General features: G+C 42.9%; 1 protein-coding gene and 1 long non-coding RNA gene across 2 annotated transcripts in view; one reads left to right on the top strand and one right to left on the bottom strand.

Annotated features, from left to right (window-relative positions):
• Positions 1–16,945, top strand: part of GNA14 (G protein subunit alpha 14) — a 228,761-nt gene that overhangs the window by 117,148 nt on the left and 94,668 nt on the right. Inside the window, exon 2 of the mRNA XM_017892770.1 lies at positions 9,080–9,264. Coding sequence (XP_017748259.1) covers positions 9,080–9,264 — 185 coding nt within the window. The remainder of the gene's footprint in view (positions 1–9,079; positions 9,265–16,945) is intronic.
• The window catches only part of LOC108542663 (uncharacterized), a 71,941-nt gene continuing 66,876 nt past the window's right edge, over positions 11,881–16,945 (bottom strand). The window contains exon 5 of the long non-coding RNA XR_001889331.1: positions 11,881–12,143. This is a non-coding gene — a long non-coding RNA (uncharacterized LOC108542663). The remainder of the gene's footprint in view (positions 12,144–16,945) is intronic.

The following is a 16,945-nucleotide window of genomic DNA, read 5'->3' as shown; positions in this document are numbered from 1 at the left end:
GATTTCTTTAAAAGAAGACATACAATATGTGAAAAAATGCTCAACATCACTGATTGTCAGGAAATGTAAATCAAAACCATAATGAGATACCACCGTTTCCTAGTTAGAATGGCTACTACTAAAAAGACAAAATATAACATGCTGGCAAGGATGCAGAGAAAAATGAACTCATACACTGTTGGTAGGAATGTAAACTGTCCCGACCTGCAGGACAGTCGAACAGACCCTGGAAGGGGGAGTGGGAATGGAGAAGACAAGAAAACACGAGAAATGGAGACAAGACAAATATTCTGATCAAGTCTCGTTTAATGGTGGCAGTGCAACGCCTTATATAGGCTGGCAGAGGAAGAGGTTGGGCCAGGGCGGTGACAGGAGGCTGGGTTTACTCAAATTACTATTGTGCATGCGCCGTGGGTGTGTAATTTTCCCGGGCGCGGGATCGCGCCTGCGCCGTAGGCTGCATATCTTCCTGGGTGGGAAAAAGTTTGCGCGTGCGCGGGAAAGGCTTGCGCGCGCGCGCGGGAAGGGTTTAGGCGCGCGTGGGTAGGGTTTAGGTGCGCGCGGGAAAGGTTTGTAATAAAGAACCCGGAAATGTGCCGTCTTGTCTCCGCTTTGCGGAGATCAAGCCACAGAGGTCGGCTAATTCCGGGCCTCATGGCTCCGGAGTAAACTAATACAACCACTATGGAAAACAGTATGGAGAATCCTCCAACAACTCAAAATAGACTTAACATACAATCCAGCAATCCTACCACTAGGTATTTATCCAAAGAAAAAAGAAATCTGTATATCACAGGAATACCTGCACTCACATGTTTATCACAGCCCTATTCACAATAGCAAAGATAAGGAATCAACATAAGTGTCTATTGATGGACAGATGGATAAAGAAAGTGTGGTATATATACAGAGTAGGATACTATTCAGCCATAGAAAAAGAATGAATCATGTCATTTGCAGCAACATGGATGGAAATGCAGGTCATTATGTTAAGTGGGATAAGCCAGGCACAGCAAGACACATACTGCACGTTCTCACTCATTGGTGGGAGATAAAACACTTGGTTTTGTGGTACCGAGAATAGAATAATAAATACCAAAGGCCAGGAAGGGGGTATAGGTGGGAGGGGAGGATGAAGAGGGGTTGATTAGTGGGAACAAGCATACATTTAGATAGAAGAAATAAGCCCAAGATTTGACAGCAAAGTTCAGTGACCATAGTTAGCAACAGTGTATTGTATATTCAAAGTAACTAGAAGAGAGGACTTGAAATGTTACTGACACATAGAAATAAATACTAAAGGTAATGGATATTCCAAATACACTGGCTTGATTTTATGCATGTAACAGATACTCATAGGTACCCTATAAATATGTAAAATACTTTGTATCAGTAAAAAAGATGCATGCAGATGTAAAAAAAGTGCACATATGGCAAATAGAAATATATTATTTTTGATATCTCAAATTAGAAAAATAATTATTCAAAACTTCTCTGTGATTAAAACTTGTTAGCATGACCCATTGACTTTATCTGATATAAGAGGTACTCACAAATGAAGTTAGGACTTGAAAATTATTTCTTTATCAAAATGAGACCCAAAGATGGTAGAAAGTAGCAGGAAATATTTGGAATTGCTGCTCTTCTTGGTTAGGCAATAAAGATGGTTTTGCAGATTAAAGAATCAACAAGACTAACAAGGCTGAGTGTAGTGTCTCACACCTGTAATCCAGCACTTTGGGAGGTGGAGGTGGGAGGAACGCTTGAGGCCAGGAGTTGGAGACCAGCCTGGCCAACATGGTGAAACCCCGTCTCTACTAAAAATACAAAAATTAGCCGGTGCATGCTTGTAATCCCAGCGACTCAGGAGGCTGAGGCAGAAGAATCGCTTGAACTAGGGAGGCGGAGGTTGCAGTGAACCGAGACTGTGCCACTGCACTCCAGCCTGGGTGACAGAGCGATACTCTGTCTCAACAAACAAACAAAAAACCTAACAAAAATAATACAACGTATTTTGAATTCTGCTCCATTGTTCTGCCATTGTTTTTTAATCTTAAAAACTGTGCATTGAGTCTCATCACTTACTTTCTTTCAACTTCCCTTTTTTTATTTCGAAAGCCTTGTACTAACCTCTTTTGTTGAGAGAGCAGCCATGAACCCTGTCTCCAATTGTTTCCAGTTCTGTGTTTCCTAGAATTATTGCTACTTCTCATTTTATGGTGAAAAATAGCACCTCCTCTATTTGCAAGTACAGAACCTGGGAGAGTGACCTGGCTGTGAAGGTGATGTAGGGGCTGGACAGAAACTGGCAGGAGTAACTTGAAGAAGTGAATCTTATTGGCACTTTAAAAATGTTTTCCCCGTGGAAATTGAAAAATAGAGCTCCGGAGGGGATATTTTATCATGCAGAAATAAAATTTGAACCTGCTTGAAAAAAAAAAACATCAACTAAACTGAATGTAATGTAATAGCTTGAGCATTCCAGTCCCAGGCATATTCTATTAACACAGGTTCCCCTTTGAAGGGCCCCAGAGAAGTGTTTCCCAACCAGCCTGTGGATTGGGTGCATCCAAACCCCTGGAATACTGGTTGCATATTTTCAAACCTGTCAAAATTATTAGACCTGACAAGGGGTCCAAGAATCTGCATTTTTAATGAGCATCCCTCTCCCTCATTGGATGCTGTCCTGCACTTAGGTAGGGAGTCATTTGGAATTTCTCCCAGCATTAGCTGATTCTCTCATAAATCAGTATCTTTTTCGTGTTTTTGTTTTTGTTTTCCTAAAAGGAGTCTTACATGTAGCACAGGCTGGAGTGCAGTGGCCCGATCACGGCTCACTGCAATCTCCGCCTCCCGAGTTCACACCATTTTCCTGCCTCAGCCTCCCGAGTAGCTGGGACTACAGGTGCCGGTTACCACGCCCAGCTAATTTTTTGTATTTTTACTAGAGGCGGAGGTTTCACGTGTTAGCCAGGATGGTCTCGGTCTCCTGACCTCGTGATCCGCCCACCTTGGCCTCCCAAAGTGCTGGGATTACAGGCGTGAGCCACTGCGCCCGGCCCATAAATCAGTATCTTTAACAAGCCCCAGGATTGCAGTACACACATGTACAGAAACTCCTGCTGCATGGGTAGCTACTGCCCAAGGTCAGCTATGAGTTCTCTGGGGCCAAGCAGAGTGCCCCTAAAGGCCTGGCACCGTCCTCTGGGCAGGCCTCTTTGCTGCTGAGAACCGCTCCTTCCTAAAGATTACAGAAGGAATTTCTTAAGTCCTTTATCCCCCCCATTAAAAAACCCTGAAATGGAACCTGAGCCTCCCAGTGTGCTGGCATCTGGCCTCAAGTGTCTTCATCAGAGGCCTGCTCACTGGTGAGGTTGCTTTGCGTGCACAACAGACTCACCTACTCTGAGCGGGAAGTCCACTTCCTTGTTGCTTTTCAAAACAGAAGCCATCCTGGCTGTCTACAGCCAATAAACACCCATTCATGAATATTTTATTAGGCTCTTACTCTGTGCTCTTTTAGGCTCCAAAGATACCAGGAAATAAGAAAAAAAAAGGTCCCTGTCCTTAGAGAGCCAACCTGCTGGTCACATCAGTTATGCGCATGTCCGTCTTCCGCCTGTTGGGCACATAGATGATTTAGACAGCATGAGCAACATCCAGAACTATGTCCTCATTCTTGTTCTGACTTCTTTTGTTCTATTTACATTGCCTGATGCAAAACTGAGCTAAAAACAGTGGCTTCTCACGATGGTTTCAGAACACATCACAGACAATTGGGAGATGATGCTTCCTATCTAGGAAGCTTTATCAGCCTGCTTCGGCTCTCTGGGAGGCAGTCTCTGAATTTTATGTAAACATTAGAACAAGTGACTTTCTGTTTTGATGTCCTTGGACTATCACTTAGGAAAGATTTATGTTGCTTTGGCCTCTGTTTACTCCTGGCTCCTAAAGGCCTTTTGTACTGACATGAGTTTCAATCCTTGGTTATTTTGTGTTGGGATGAGGTTCACGGGTAGAATTTCAGAAGACTCCAGAGAGAAGAGTGGGGGAATCTCCTTTAGGGATGAAAAGTAAACGGGTAAATTTCACATGAAGAAATGATAATTCATATGTATGATTTTCCCAATGTGGTTCCCGGATCACTGGTGATAGACAGGATGTTTTTATTTGAAATATTGCTGAAGTCATTTATTTTGTTATATTTAGTTTGATCATGGCAAATAATACTGGTCTTTTACTTATGACAGGTTTCCTTTCATTACAAGTTTATTGAAATAATAAAGCTATTATTAAATAATCACACAGGTGACATATGGGTATGAGAAAAATCACAAGGTTGGTACACAAATAATTGAGGTTTGGGAAATGCTAGACGAGTGGAAGGCCAGGAGCAAGTGTCTTGTAGGAAAACTCCCAACCTGCAAGGTCAAAGGCTCACAGCTCTCACCCACAGTAAGCAGGAAGCCGGTAGAGGTGAGTTTTAACTTCAGATGGAAAAGAAATTATCTGTATGTGCCAACTAGCAAGGTCTCTATGTTCAGTTTAACCAGTAATTGAGTGTCTACCCTGGAAAAGGAAATATCCCAAGTTTAAGGGGAGAGGGGAGGCAGAGGATCCAAGGCAAAGCTGTATAGCGGGAGACTTAGGAGATTATGAGAGCCTTAGATCAGGAGCAGTTTTATCCCCTGCTGAGAAGTCAGAGAGGATCAATGCAGAGAAAGGGACATTAAGTCTTCCAGTGAATCAATTACTGGCCAGGGTGCCTTCCCCAGAAGTTTGCCACTGATTTTATGACAAAGGACAGTTGCAGATGGATGATGGTGAGCAACTATCTCAAATATAGCAAGCGCCAGGCCAGGGATGGTGGCTCACGCCTGTAATCCTCGCACTTTGAGAGGCCGAGGCAGGAAGATGGCCTGAGCTCAGGAGTTTGAGAGCAGCCTGGGCAACATGGCGAAACCCTGTCTCTACTAAAAATACAAAAATTACCCAGGTGTGGTGGCGCACGTCTGTAATCCCAGCTACTGGCAAGGCTGAGGCATGAGAATTTCTTGAACCCAGAGGTAGAGGTTGCATGCAGTGAGCTGAGATCATGTCACTGCACTCCAGCCTGAGCAACAGAGCAAGACTCTATCTCCAAAAAATATATATGGCAGGCTCTAGATGATGCTGAAAGTTTAAAAGTACTTATTACCATTGTTGGATTTTATTTTCAAATATGAAAACAGAGAAAAACTAAATGGAGAAGAGCCATTTCCCCTATTATATTTGAAACAGAGTCTAGAGATGGAATTGTAATTTTATTCCTTTGTTCACTCTGTGATTTTATGGATTGGGTCCAGGATTGCAAGCCCTCTGGGCTGTGACCCCTCCACTCCTAGCCCCATTACATCTAAGTGAATCCCTTTGGAACCAGACACCAAAATTCACCTTTCAGTTAAAAGACCTCCCACTCCTTGTAAACCAAAAAGCTGCTGCCAGAGTGAGGGTTCCTGTTCTCTTCGCTGTGTGTAGCTGTTCAGGCTACAGAGGACCCGCCACCTAGAACATGCATTTTGTGGGGGTGCAGGTGAGAAATTCCTCACGAAGAGATAAGAACCAAGGCAGAGTGGACCCATGCTACTGAAGTAAACCACACATTCTGATAGGTACTTAGGTAGGATGTAGAATCTAAGTCACCTAAGTCACCCAGTCCTCTAATCACCAATAATTTTCACTCTAAAAATCATACCCTTTGGATTTTTCTTTGGCTTTTTGTGAATAAATGAACAGTCTTACACTTGGTCTGAGTGTTGAGTTTCTGTTTAGAACAAGTGAGGAAACTCAACTGAGATCCTTAGCTTGAGTTTAACTCGTCCCTGTGGTCCTGATCACCGCTGTCATTATAGAAAGAATGATGCCATCATCTACCTTCCCGTGCACTCACCTGCTGCTGGGACCATCTTATTTATAGTAGATTTCTGCAGGCTAAAAGGTAAAGTTTCAAGGACTGGAATCTCTGTACCAGGTGAAGGCTGCATGTAAGCTGATAGGAGCGATGGATGAGACCATGTACTTGGGGGAAATATGCAGTGTAAAACTAGCTCATAACTAGGGGTGCTGTCCTATGAAGTGCATATACCAACACAGACCTGCATTTGGACCCAGGACACAGCACTTCCAAACTGAGTGACCTTGGACAACCAATTTAAAATCTTTCTGATTTTCAATTTCCCTCCCCCCCCCCACCAAAAAAAAAATTAGCTGGGTGGTGCTGAGGCTTAAATGAAAGAAGAGGACCTCCACACCGTGAGTATCTTTACTCTCCCAACCTTAGCCCTCAGTGCTGTGGGTCTTTCAGTCTCTTTTCTTTGCCTTTATCCTGCCCTTTTTTTGCCCCACATTTGGTTTTTTAATTCTTTGAACAGCCACAATTTAAAACTAAAGTATATTTTAAAATATGGGTATTTATCAAATACATCTATATCTTCTCTTGTATGAACCCTTAAAGTCACTTTTAACATTTACTTTTTGAAATACTCCATGTCTGAAAGCAAAAATCGGTGGCTTTTAAAACGGGTTTGTGTGTTTGGGGCTGGTGGTGGGGTTAGCTTTAACTATTAGTAACATTGTAAGTGAATGACTCTTATTAGCAAAAAGATTCTCTTAGTGTAGATTTTGGGATGTGTCTTGAGTGATTTTTCTGGCGTGAGGACCAAAACCACAGCCTGTCTTGGGGTGATTACATAATCTCTGCATTCAGATCAGCTTCACAACGTGTAAATGTAGCCATATTAATGTTTGCTTGGGGTAATCTAGCACTGGATTGGAGCTCAGCTTTGCTGGGTGGAATAGGAGAAGACATGGCAGTATCATAGTCACATGCAGGGGGACTCCAAGATGCTGCAGGAGTAGAGAGCTCATCTGATTTGGGACTTTGAACCAAGCCTGGACAGTATAAGGTCTTTCTACAGGTTCTCACTTCTCATTTGGGTTTGTGTAGCCAAGAGTCATTATGAAATGGTGGTTCCCAGGGGCACATGGTCGCATCACAGTTTATCCTTGTTCAATTCATGTCTTGTTTTTCTGAGTTTGTCTATGATGTAAGACCTATGGAGGAACCTGCTGACTTCTCATGTTTGTTCCGTTCCGTCCTTCATTGACCATTTCTTTGAGTGCTCTCTGTAAAGCAGGCACATTGTTCATGGTACCCAGATGTGTGAATTCCGGGCCCTGCCTTTACTGGATGAAAGGTGTGGTGAGAGATGTATCCGCAAGCAAGCATTTAGGCTATGTGCTGCTTCTGGGTATCCAAGGCACTTTGAGGGCTTTAAGCAGGCAGGGCTAACTACTGCTGGCACACAGGAGAAGGAAATCCTTTTTAAGGTATGTGATGCCTGTGGTGAACGTTGAAGGCTGAGGCACCTGCCTTCCAGCCCTGCAAGTCTGCATCTGCACCCAACCTTGGCTCATCCCCTCATGGCCAGTTTTCTGGTCTCTGAAATGGGAGGACAGTGTCTACCTATCCTGTCTCTGGAGGAGGCTGAAGCAAGGCCAGTGAGACTGTGTGGACACTTCCCCATCTGGGGGTTCTCCCATGTGCCCAGGCAACCTGAGCCTGCAAGACAGTGGGTTAGCTGAGGTTTGAGGTTCAGTGTGTGACTGTGTGAACTTCGGGTGTGTCCCCTTTAGATCAGACCAAGGCATTCTTCTCTAATCGAGTACGTCATTGTAGTTCAATTCTGAGTAAATCCTAGTTCTTTCTCTTGCCGACTGTGAGCTTGCAGAGATTATTTAACCAATTAGAATCTTAGGTTTCTTATCTGCAAAATGAAGATGATAATTGTATTCGCCTGTTTTCACATTGCTATGAAGAAATCCCTGAGACTGGGTAATTTATAAAGAAAAGAGGTTGAATTAGCTCACGGTTCCACAAGCTGTGCAGGAAGCATGATGCTGGCATCTGCTTGGCTTCTGGGGAGGCCTCAGGAAACGTACAATCATGGTGGAAGGTAAAGCGGGAACAGGCACTTCATGTGGCCAGAGCAGGAGCAAGAGTGAGGGGGAGGGGTGCCATATACTTTTAAACAACCAGATCTTGCTAGAACTCTCACGAGAACAGCACCAAGGTGAGGGTGCTAAACCATTCATGAGAAACCACCCCCATGATCCAATCACCTCCCACCAGGCCCCACCTCCAACACTGGGGATTACAATTCAACATGAGATTTGGGTAGGGACACGGATCTGAACTGTATCAGCAATAGCAAATTCTTCATCAAGTGGTTGTGAGGAGCCATGAGTAGGACCCATCATGTTCCAAACATGGTAAAGGGGTGTCATGTGATAAATTATCAAAGAAAATATTAGCAAATATTTTAATTCTATTGTCTAAATTTGTGTCACCTATACTGCAGCTTTTACTACCTTTTCAAGCAAACTCTCAATTTAATATGAATATAGAGTTTTGATGTCATATTTCACATATGTTCTATCTGGACCTGTAGTGCACATTTAAGAACAACAGGGATGGCTTCATACTGTAACGTGTTCCTTGGCTGCTGTGTGCAAGTGTTGTGAGTTTCGAGGACCTCCTGAACTGCATGTTGAGACATGAAAAGAAGCAAGCACATAGGCACCACTGGGAAACGGTGCTTTCTTGTGCAGAGATGAAGAATGTTTGTGTATCTGAAAGGAAGGAGTTGACTGATTAATGAATCTTTTTCTCTCCTCCAAGTGTTCTATGGCTCAAATCCTCCCTGCACTCTGAAGCAGCCCTATCACTGCCCCTGCCATCTTCTCAGTGACAGAGCCCTCAAATGCTTAGGTCTTTCAGACATGGTTGCCTGTTCTTTCAAGGACTTAGGGCAAGGATGTGGGGAAGCATTTCCCTGGACTGAGGGTGGCACTTGCCCGAGGCTTAGGCTGGCACTGCTCTGTAGCCTAAAACTGCATAACCATTTGGCAGTCCCTTCCAAATCCAACCCATCAACCTATTAATTGGGATGTGGATTAATACTGCCAGGAGGTCCTCTGTTTCTCCGTGTGTTCCTTTGGAAGTCTGATGACAGCGTTTTCCACTTGTTTTTTCTCATAGGAACTGGTGAAAGTGGGAAAAGCACCTTTATCAAGCAGATGAGAATTATCCATGGGTCTGGTTACAGCGATGAAGACAGAAAGGGGTTCACGAAGCTGGTTTACCAAAACATATTCACCGCCATGCAAGCCATGATCAGAGCGATGGACACACTAAGGATACAATATGTGTGTGAGCAGAATAAGGTAATGTGCTTAGAGGGTACTTGCCCTATTTGTGAATGTGTGCCTGCCCACTCTGGTTACCACAAAGATTCCCTGAGTGCTTTGGTCAGATGCCAGAAGAAGCTCTTGATCCCTGGGGTGGGGATCATTGAGAGGAGTTTGAGGAATTTAGTTAGCCCCCGGTCTTCTTTCTGCTGGACTTCTCTCATGGTGCTAGCGCGAGGCTACCCAGCATGCAGGGATTCCAAAGTTTGGGCTGTTATTTAGGTTGCTTATTTCCATCACTGAGAAAAGGAAGTCATACATTTTCTCTTTCTGCTAAGAGACCCAGTTAATTTCTTCACTGGAGCCATGGGGACATTGGGTTTAAAGTGGCCAGTGTTTCAAGAATTCCCAGTCTCAGGAAATGTTTTCACTAATTGGTGCAGACTACTCAGAGAAATCAGTGGGTTTTGTTTGTTTGTGTTGGGAGTTCACCCATCTTGGGAACTAAGCGAAGGCTCATAAGTACAATGCTAATGGCCCAGCCAGCAATGTGCTTCCATAAAGTGCTGGTGTCAAGCTGCCATTTGCTTTCCCCTCACCACCAGTTATTTAAAATACAAATCTGCTGAAAACTGGAGGAAAATAATGAGGCAGGAATGAGAGAGAATGAAAATAAAATTTTATATGGTACATTGGAATGCAAATCCAAAGGAGAATAATCCTGTGTCTGAGTTCATTAAGCAACTATATTAGAAATCAGAGTTTATTTAAAATAATTGATACCAAATTACAACATTACATGATGTTAAAGAGAAAAATTCTGTGTCAGATGGGTCTCTCGTGGATCTGTGAAAAAGGAATTTAGCTAGTAAAATGCCAGAATTGCATGGGCTTTAATATGGACCCCTAAGGACAACTTTATTATGAGCTTTTGGCACCTACACTCATATATATATGATTAAAAAGACTGAGCGTGGTGGCTCACACCTGTAATCTCAGCACTTTGGGAGGCCAAGGTGGGCAGATTACGAGATCAGGAGATCAAGACCATCCTGGCTAACATGGTGAAACCTCATCTCTACTAAAAAATACAAAAAATTAGCCGGGTGTGGTGGCGGGCGCCTGTAGTCCCAGCTGCTCGGGAGGCTGAGGCAGAAGAATGGTGTGAACCCAGGAGGCGGAGCTTGCAGTGAGCCAATATCACACCATTGCACTCCAGCCTGGGCCACAGAGCGAGACTCCATCTCAAAGAAAAAAAAAACAAAGTTTTAAAGCAATCAATTTAAATTTTTATGGGATTACATAGTAAAACACAGTAGGCACCACATTTTAGACTTACCTTTACCTCATCTCTACAATCTATGTCTTTACCATCATGTCCTTGCAGCCCTGAAGAAATGAAGGAACACATCTTGCCTACAATTTCACCCTGCAACAGAGTTATGCTAAAAATTGTGTGGGGTGGACCGGGCACGGTGGCTCACGCCTGTAATCCCAGCACTTTGGGAGGCCAAGGCAGGTGGATCATCTGAGGTCAGGAGTTCGAGACCAGCCTGGCCAACATAGTGAAACCCTGTCTCTACTAAAATTACAAAACATTAGCTGGGCATGGTGGCAGGCGCCTGTAATCCCAGCTACTAGGGAGGCTGAGGCAGGAGAATCACTTGAACCCAGGAGGTGGAGGTTGCAGTGAACCGAGATTGTGCCATCGCACTCCAGCCTGGGCAACAAGAGTGAAACTCCATCTCAAAAAATAAAACAAAACAAAACAAAAAATTGTGTGGGGTGAATTAGCCTACAGCAAGGGTATCCGGTTTTCTGGCTTCCCTGGGCCACATTGGAAGAATTGTTTTGAGCCACACATAAAACACACTAACGCTCACAATAGCTGATGAGCTTAAAAAAAATTGCAAAAAATCTCATTCTGTTTTAAGAAATCTCATTCTGTTTTATGGATTTGTGTTGTGCTGCATTTAAAACTGTCCTGGGCTGCATGTGGCCTGGGGGCCATGGGTTGGACAAGCTTGGCCTATGGTATATCTGGTGTGAAGTAAGGTGAGAGGCACACACTGAGCCACTAGGAGATTCTAGAAGTGACTGAGATGATTCGTTTATACATTGCTGTATCTTTTTGAAAAGGTACAGTTCTTTTTTTACTTACCCTTTCTAATGTACTCTCAAAATTAGGCTTTCTGTGGAGATGTAAGATTACTTCAAAGAAGTGGCATGGCAGGAATGTTCTTGGGGGTGATTTCAGTTCGTCTGTTTTCCCCTGTTGTAAAATGCATTTTGTTTACCAGTCGTGGTGAGGTGACTGGGCAAAGCTTGGAATTCAAGGATGGATTTGTGAACAGACCCACTGGGGAGAAAAGGCTCATGTGTTAGCCACTTCTGTTTAGGTTGGCAGCAGTGTTTGTAAAACCTAATCAGCTTAGTTATCAAGGCCTCTAGGTTTTTGCTTTTGTTTTGTTTTCCTCTTGATCTTCTAGACATACTTAGTTTATATTTTAAACAAAATGGTTTTATGTGGTTTGACATCTACCACTGTCTCCTTTTCTCTTGACCTTAATTCTTTTGTCTAGGCCATCTCCATTTGCCCGCTAATCTGTATTAGTTTACTAGGGCTGTTATAACAAAGTACTTAAGATTGGATGGCTTAAGACAGAAATTTATTGTTTTTACAGTTCTGCAAGCTAAAGGGCCAAAACCAAGGTTGATTGGTTCTGACTGGAGGCTCTGAAGAATCTGTTGTCAGTTTTTTCCCTAGCTTCTGGTGGTGGCTGGAAATCCTTGCTGTCCCTTAGCTTGTAGACACTTGCCTCCATCCTCTGCCTCTGCCTTCGTCTGGCATTCTCCCCTGTGTCTGTGTGTCCACGGCACTGTCCTCTCTGGGTCTGTGTCCCAATTTCCCTTTTCTTATAAGGACACCAGTCACTGGATTATGGTCCACCCTAATCCAGTGTGACCTTATCTTATCTTGCTTGCATCTACAGAGACCCTCTTTCCATATAAGGTTACACACTCTGAAGTTTTGGGTCAGCATGAGCTTTGGGGGAACACAATTCAACTCCTCTGGCTCCCCAAGATTCATGTCCATCCCATGTGCAACATACATCCACTCCATCCCAACATCCCTGGAAGTCAACCCATTCCAGCATCAACTCTAAGACCCAATTCTAATCCAAATATCAACTCAAAAAGTCCCAAATCAGGCTGGGCACAGTGGGTTTTGCCTGTAATCCCAGCACTTTGGGAGGCTGAGGTGAGCGGCCATCTCTTGAGCCCAGGGTTTTGAGACCAGCCTGGGCAACATGGCGAAACCCCATCTTTAAAAAAAAAAAAAACATACAAAAATTAGCCGGGTGTGATGGTGCATACTTGTAATCCCAGCTACTCGGGAGGCTGAGGTGGGAGGATCCACTGAGCCTGTGAAGCGGAGGTTGCAGTGAGCTGAGATGGTGCCTCTGCACTCCAGCCTGGGGACAGAGTGAAACTCTGTTTAAAAACAAACAAACAAACAAAAAATCCCAAATCTCATTGTCTAAATTAGGTATGGGTGAGATTCTGGGTACAAACCATCCCAGGCAGGATTCCTCTCCATCCATGACTGTGAAACTAGGATACAAGTCCATTGTACCTCCCGTCTCCTCCTTACTTGCCATGTCTGGCTCAAGTGTCTCAATTCCTGTTGTATAAACTTTCTCAGACACCTGAGATGAACTGAATGCTAAAATGGCTTAAGAAGAGGCAGAAGGTGGAATAGAAAGAACACTAGATGGGCTCTAAAAAATCTGGGCTTTGCTCATGGTTCCACTGTGGGTCTAGGGCTGGAGTCTGCAAACTTTTCTGTAAAGAGCCAGGGAGTCAATGTTTGTGAACTATATGATCTCTGTTGGAACTACCCAGTTCTGCTGTTGTAGTGCAGAAAGCAGATATAGGCAATATCTAATAAGTAAACGAGTAAGTGTGGCTCAGTTATAAACTCTACTTACAGAATTTATAGTAAGAATAGTAAGTTAAGAATACAGTTGAGAATAGTAAGAACTATTTTTGACTCATGGGCCATGCAAACAATCCACAGTCCATGAGTGGATGTAATCAATGGTCTGTACTTTGCTGACCCTGGTCCTGGGGAAGCTGTACTGTTTCTGGTTTTCCATTTTCTTATCTGTTAAATGAGACATGCTCTGTCTACTTTATAAGCCAATATGAGCAAAAGGAAGTGATTTACAAATTAAATGACCCTCGAGAAACACAAGGTTATTATTGGGGCAGGTTCAAAAATCAGAAATAGGCTCATTTTCTTTTTATTGCTTGTTTAGGTCATATTCATCAATTTATTCTCTATCATTTTCCTGTGGCTATTATTTCTAATAATTTTTTTCTCAGGGCTAGTCTTGATTCCAAACATGAAACTGGAACGAAGTACCATGCTTAGATCATAAAATGATAAAATGATTAGTGGTTCAGTCGTATTCAGTGATAGTTTAGGAGGCATGCTATATGTTATCTTCTTTACAAAGTATTGTATAACTTGAAACAATTGATTAGTTATGGTAGGGGTGAACAAAACTTTAGCTTTCATTTTCACAGTGGTGCAGTCTTCTCCTCATTTCTTATTGCTGAGTATTTCTCTATTATCTGCTGTTTATTCTGTTTGTTTCTGTTTCTGTTTCAGAGCTAGGAACATTTTCTTATGTACGTAGAAGAGAATTAAAAGTGGTTTTAGAGGGTTTTATTTTAATTGTTAGTGAGATTACTGCTCAGCTAGGCTGTTGAAAGTCTTTGCCTGTTACTTGACAGTCCACTTATTAAAGGAAATTTATCAGAAATTTAGTTCCGCATTTGTTTTTTAACTAACATGTTTTTTCAATTAAGATATAGCCTTGAAGATTTTTTCTTATACCTTGCCTGCTTATTTTGTTAAAAAAGAAATGATTCATATGTATTTGCTCACTCTGTTGATAAACCTTAATTTTATGAATGTCTCTCAAGAGTGTTTTATGGGCGCAATCAAATTTATGACTTCTTGAATAAATATTACAAAGGCATTTGCTCAGTAGCAGGGTTCCTAAGTCTTGTTAGTTTATAATTCATGTTTACTTGTGATGATTTCACAGAAGCCAGAAAAGCATCATAATTTTTGCTGTTTGCAGTCTCTTGAACTTGGGAAATTCTCATTCTAGTCCTGTCCTACAGTGAAGGAAAAAAATATGAACCCCTTAAAGGTTCTGTAGAATCTGTTCACATGATGTAGATACAGAATTTCCCAAGGGCAAAGGTCAGCCCTACCTGACATCTCAAAAACGCGTTAGTTCCATATTCAGTAATCACAGGAATAAAAGAAGGCCTACGGGCTCTTCACAGCTGACCCTAGCTCCTTCACTGCCCTTCTGCTCTGCTTATAGGAGCGCTAAACTACACTGGGGTCATGTCATATGTGCACGGGACTTTCATTGTAAGGGCAATCATGACAAGAACCAAAACAAATTTTTTAAAGAAGAGTTAATATTTGATATAGTTTGGATCTGTGTCTCTGCCCAAATCTCGTGTTGAATTGTAATCCCCAGTGTTGGAGGTGGGGCCTGTTGGGAGGTGATTGGATCATGAGGGTGGTTTCTCATGAATGGTTTAGCATCCCCTTGGTGCTGTCCTCATGACAGTGAGTGAGTTCTCATGAAATCTGGTTGTTTGAAAGTGTGTGGCACCCCCTCCCTCCCCTGCCTTGTTCCTGCTCCGGTCATGTGATGTGCCTGCTTCCCCTTCACCTTCCACCATGATTGTAAGTTTCCTGAGGCCTCCCCAGAAGTTGAGCAGATGACAGCACCCTGCTTCCTGTACAGTTTCCAGAACCATGAGCCAATTAAACCTATTTTCTTTATAAATTGCCCAGTGTCAGGTATTTCTGTTTAGCAATGCAAGAATGAACAAATACAACAGTTAAACATAAGGGGATTATTTTGCCTGCCATTCCACTCTAAGTATCTAATTTAGAAGGCAATGTTTCTAGAAGTGTGAGGACTGGATTTGTCTTCAGAAAGCATTTTGCCTCTTCCATTAGAAGCTTTTGCTGCATTCAAAATCCAGTTGAGACTATGGACTTGAGCCGTCTGGTCAATCACCACTCTTAAAAGGTTGAATGTTTTTATTTGAATTGACTCACAAGGCCTCTGCTAATTTCGTTTGAAGTTTTTGCAGGTCCCACATTTGGGTAAGGGGATGCCTTTATCACTCAATCCCTTGGAGTTCCTCCTCTTCCTACTGCTGGGTTTATCACACACTAGAACATCCCAAGCAATGATTCTCAGTCTTGGCTGCACATTGGAATCACCTGTGGGGCTGTTAGGCCAATGCCAAGAGTATCATCCCCACAGAGTCAGAGTTAATGCTCTGGAAGGCAGCCTGAGCATGTAGATTGAGTTTTAGGTCCCTCCCAGGTGATTCTGATGGAGCAACCAGGGTTGAGAACCACTGATAAGTATGTATCTGGACATAATTTGAAGGGGTTCAGTTTGGATTCTGCTTTCCTGTCAACCTTTCCACAGCAGGGAGGGAGATTTCTGGCAATCTTTTCCATGGAATGACCTAATTAATCTCCACCCAAAGGCAAATGCTGTTTGTTTCCTTTGAGTCTTTCAGGGACAGAGCACGGCCTCATGCCCAGAGCTCCAGCTCTGAGATGCAGATGGGGGCAGAGGAAGAAGCTGCACCTCATTCTCTCAAGATCACATCAGTGGCGCCTTCTCGCCTTCCTTCTCCTACTGTTGCTCCATAGAAAGTGTCATTTCCTTTTGATGGATAAGACAATCAGAGATGCAGATTGTGTTAATAACAGGTTGAAGGTGTAGGTTTTGTTTATAATAAAAATACTGTATGGACCACACCTGTAATCCCAGCACTTTGGGGGCCGAGGCAGGCAGATTGCCTGAGGTCAGGAGTTCAAGACCAGCCTGGACAACATGATGAAACCGTGTCTCTACTAAAAAACATGTAAAAATTAGCCAGGCATGGTGGCACATGCCTATAGTCCCAGCTACTCTGCAGGCTGAGGCAGGAGAATCACTTGAACCCAGGAGACGGTGGTTGCAGTGAGCTGAGATCGCGCCATTGCACCCCAGCCTGGATGACAGAGCGAGACTCCATCTCAAAAATATATATATATATACCGTATGATTTTGTTTGTGAGTAAATAAAGACATTATATTAGGAAATTAAATAGTTTGCATTTTTACTAATCATTAATACATATTTTGATTTACTGAGATAATTCATCAAGTAAAAAACATAAGCATCAGATATCTAACTTCACATTTAAGCAATCAGGTGTGGTATTTTGGGGGTGGGATCATGGGAGAGTATATTTCTAGCACCAGAAAGCCCTTCGATAAAATCTCACATCTATGCATAAATAACTCCTCCAGATTTACTTTCCATTCTCAGAAACTGGAAGGCTGAATTTCCAGGAGAATTTCTTAAAAATGCGTGTGAGGAAATCAGGCAGAGTTCAGTGAAAATGGTCAATTTCTGTCACTTTTTTGTTGAAGAGTTTCTCGGGGCTGGGAGTATTTTAAGAGCCTTTTATGTTCTACTTTTAAAATGTCTGTTTAAATATATTTTCTATCCCACTTCCTCATCCAATTTGAAAAATTCAGATTCTGCATGAACCTTTGGGAACACAGAGGCCAATGTTCCAACTTTGGCTGGAGCCCAGGGTTGC

Source organism: Rhinopithecus bieti, unplaced genomic scaffold (genome assembly GCF_001698545.2).
Source record: "Rhinopithecus bieti isolate Rb0 unplaced genomic scaffold, ASM169854v2 scaffold_19708, whole genome shotgun sequence".
Taxonomy (NCBI): Eukaryota; Metazoa; Chordata; class Mammalia; order Primates; family Cercopithecidae; genus Rhinopithecus; species Rhinopithecus bieti.
This window is presented reverse-complemented; position numbering and strand designations above follow the sequence as displayed.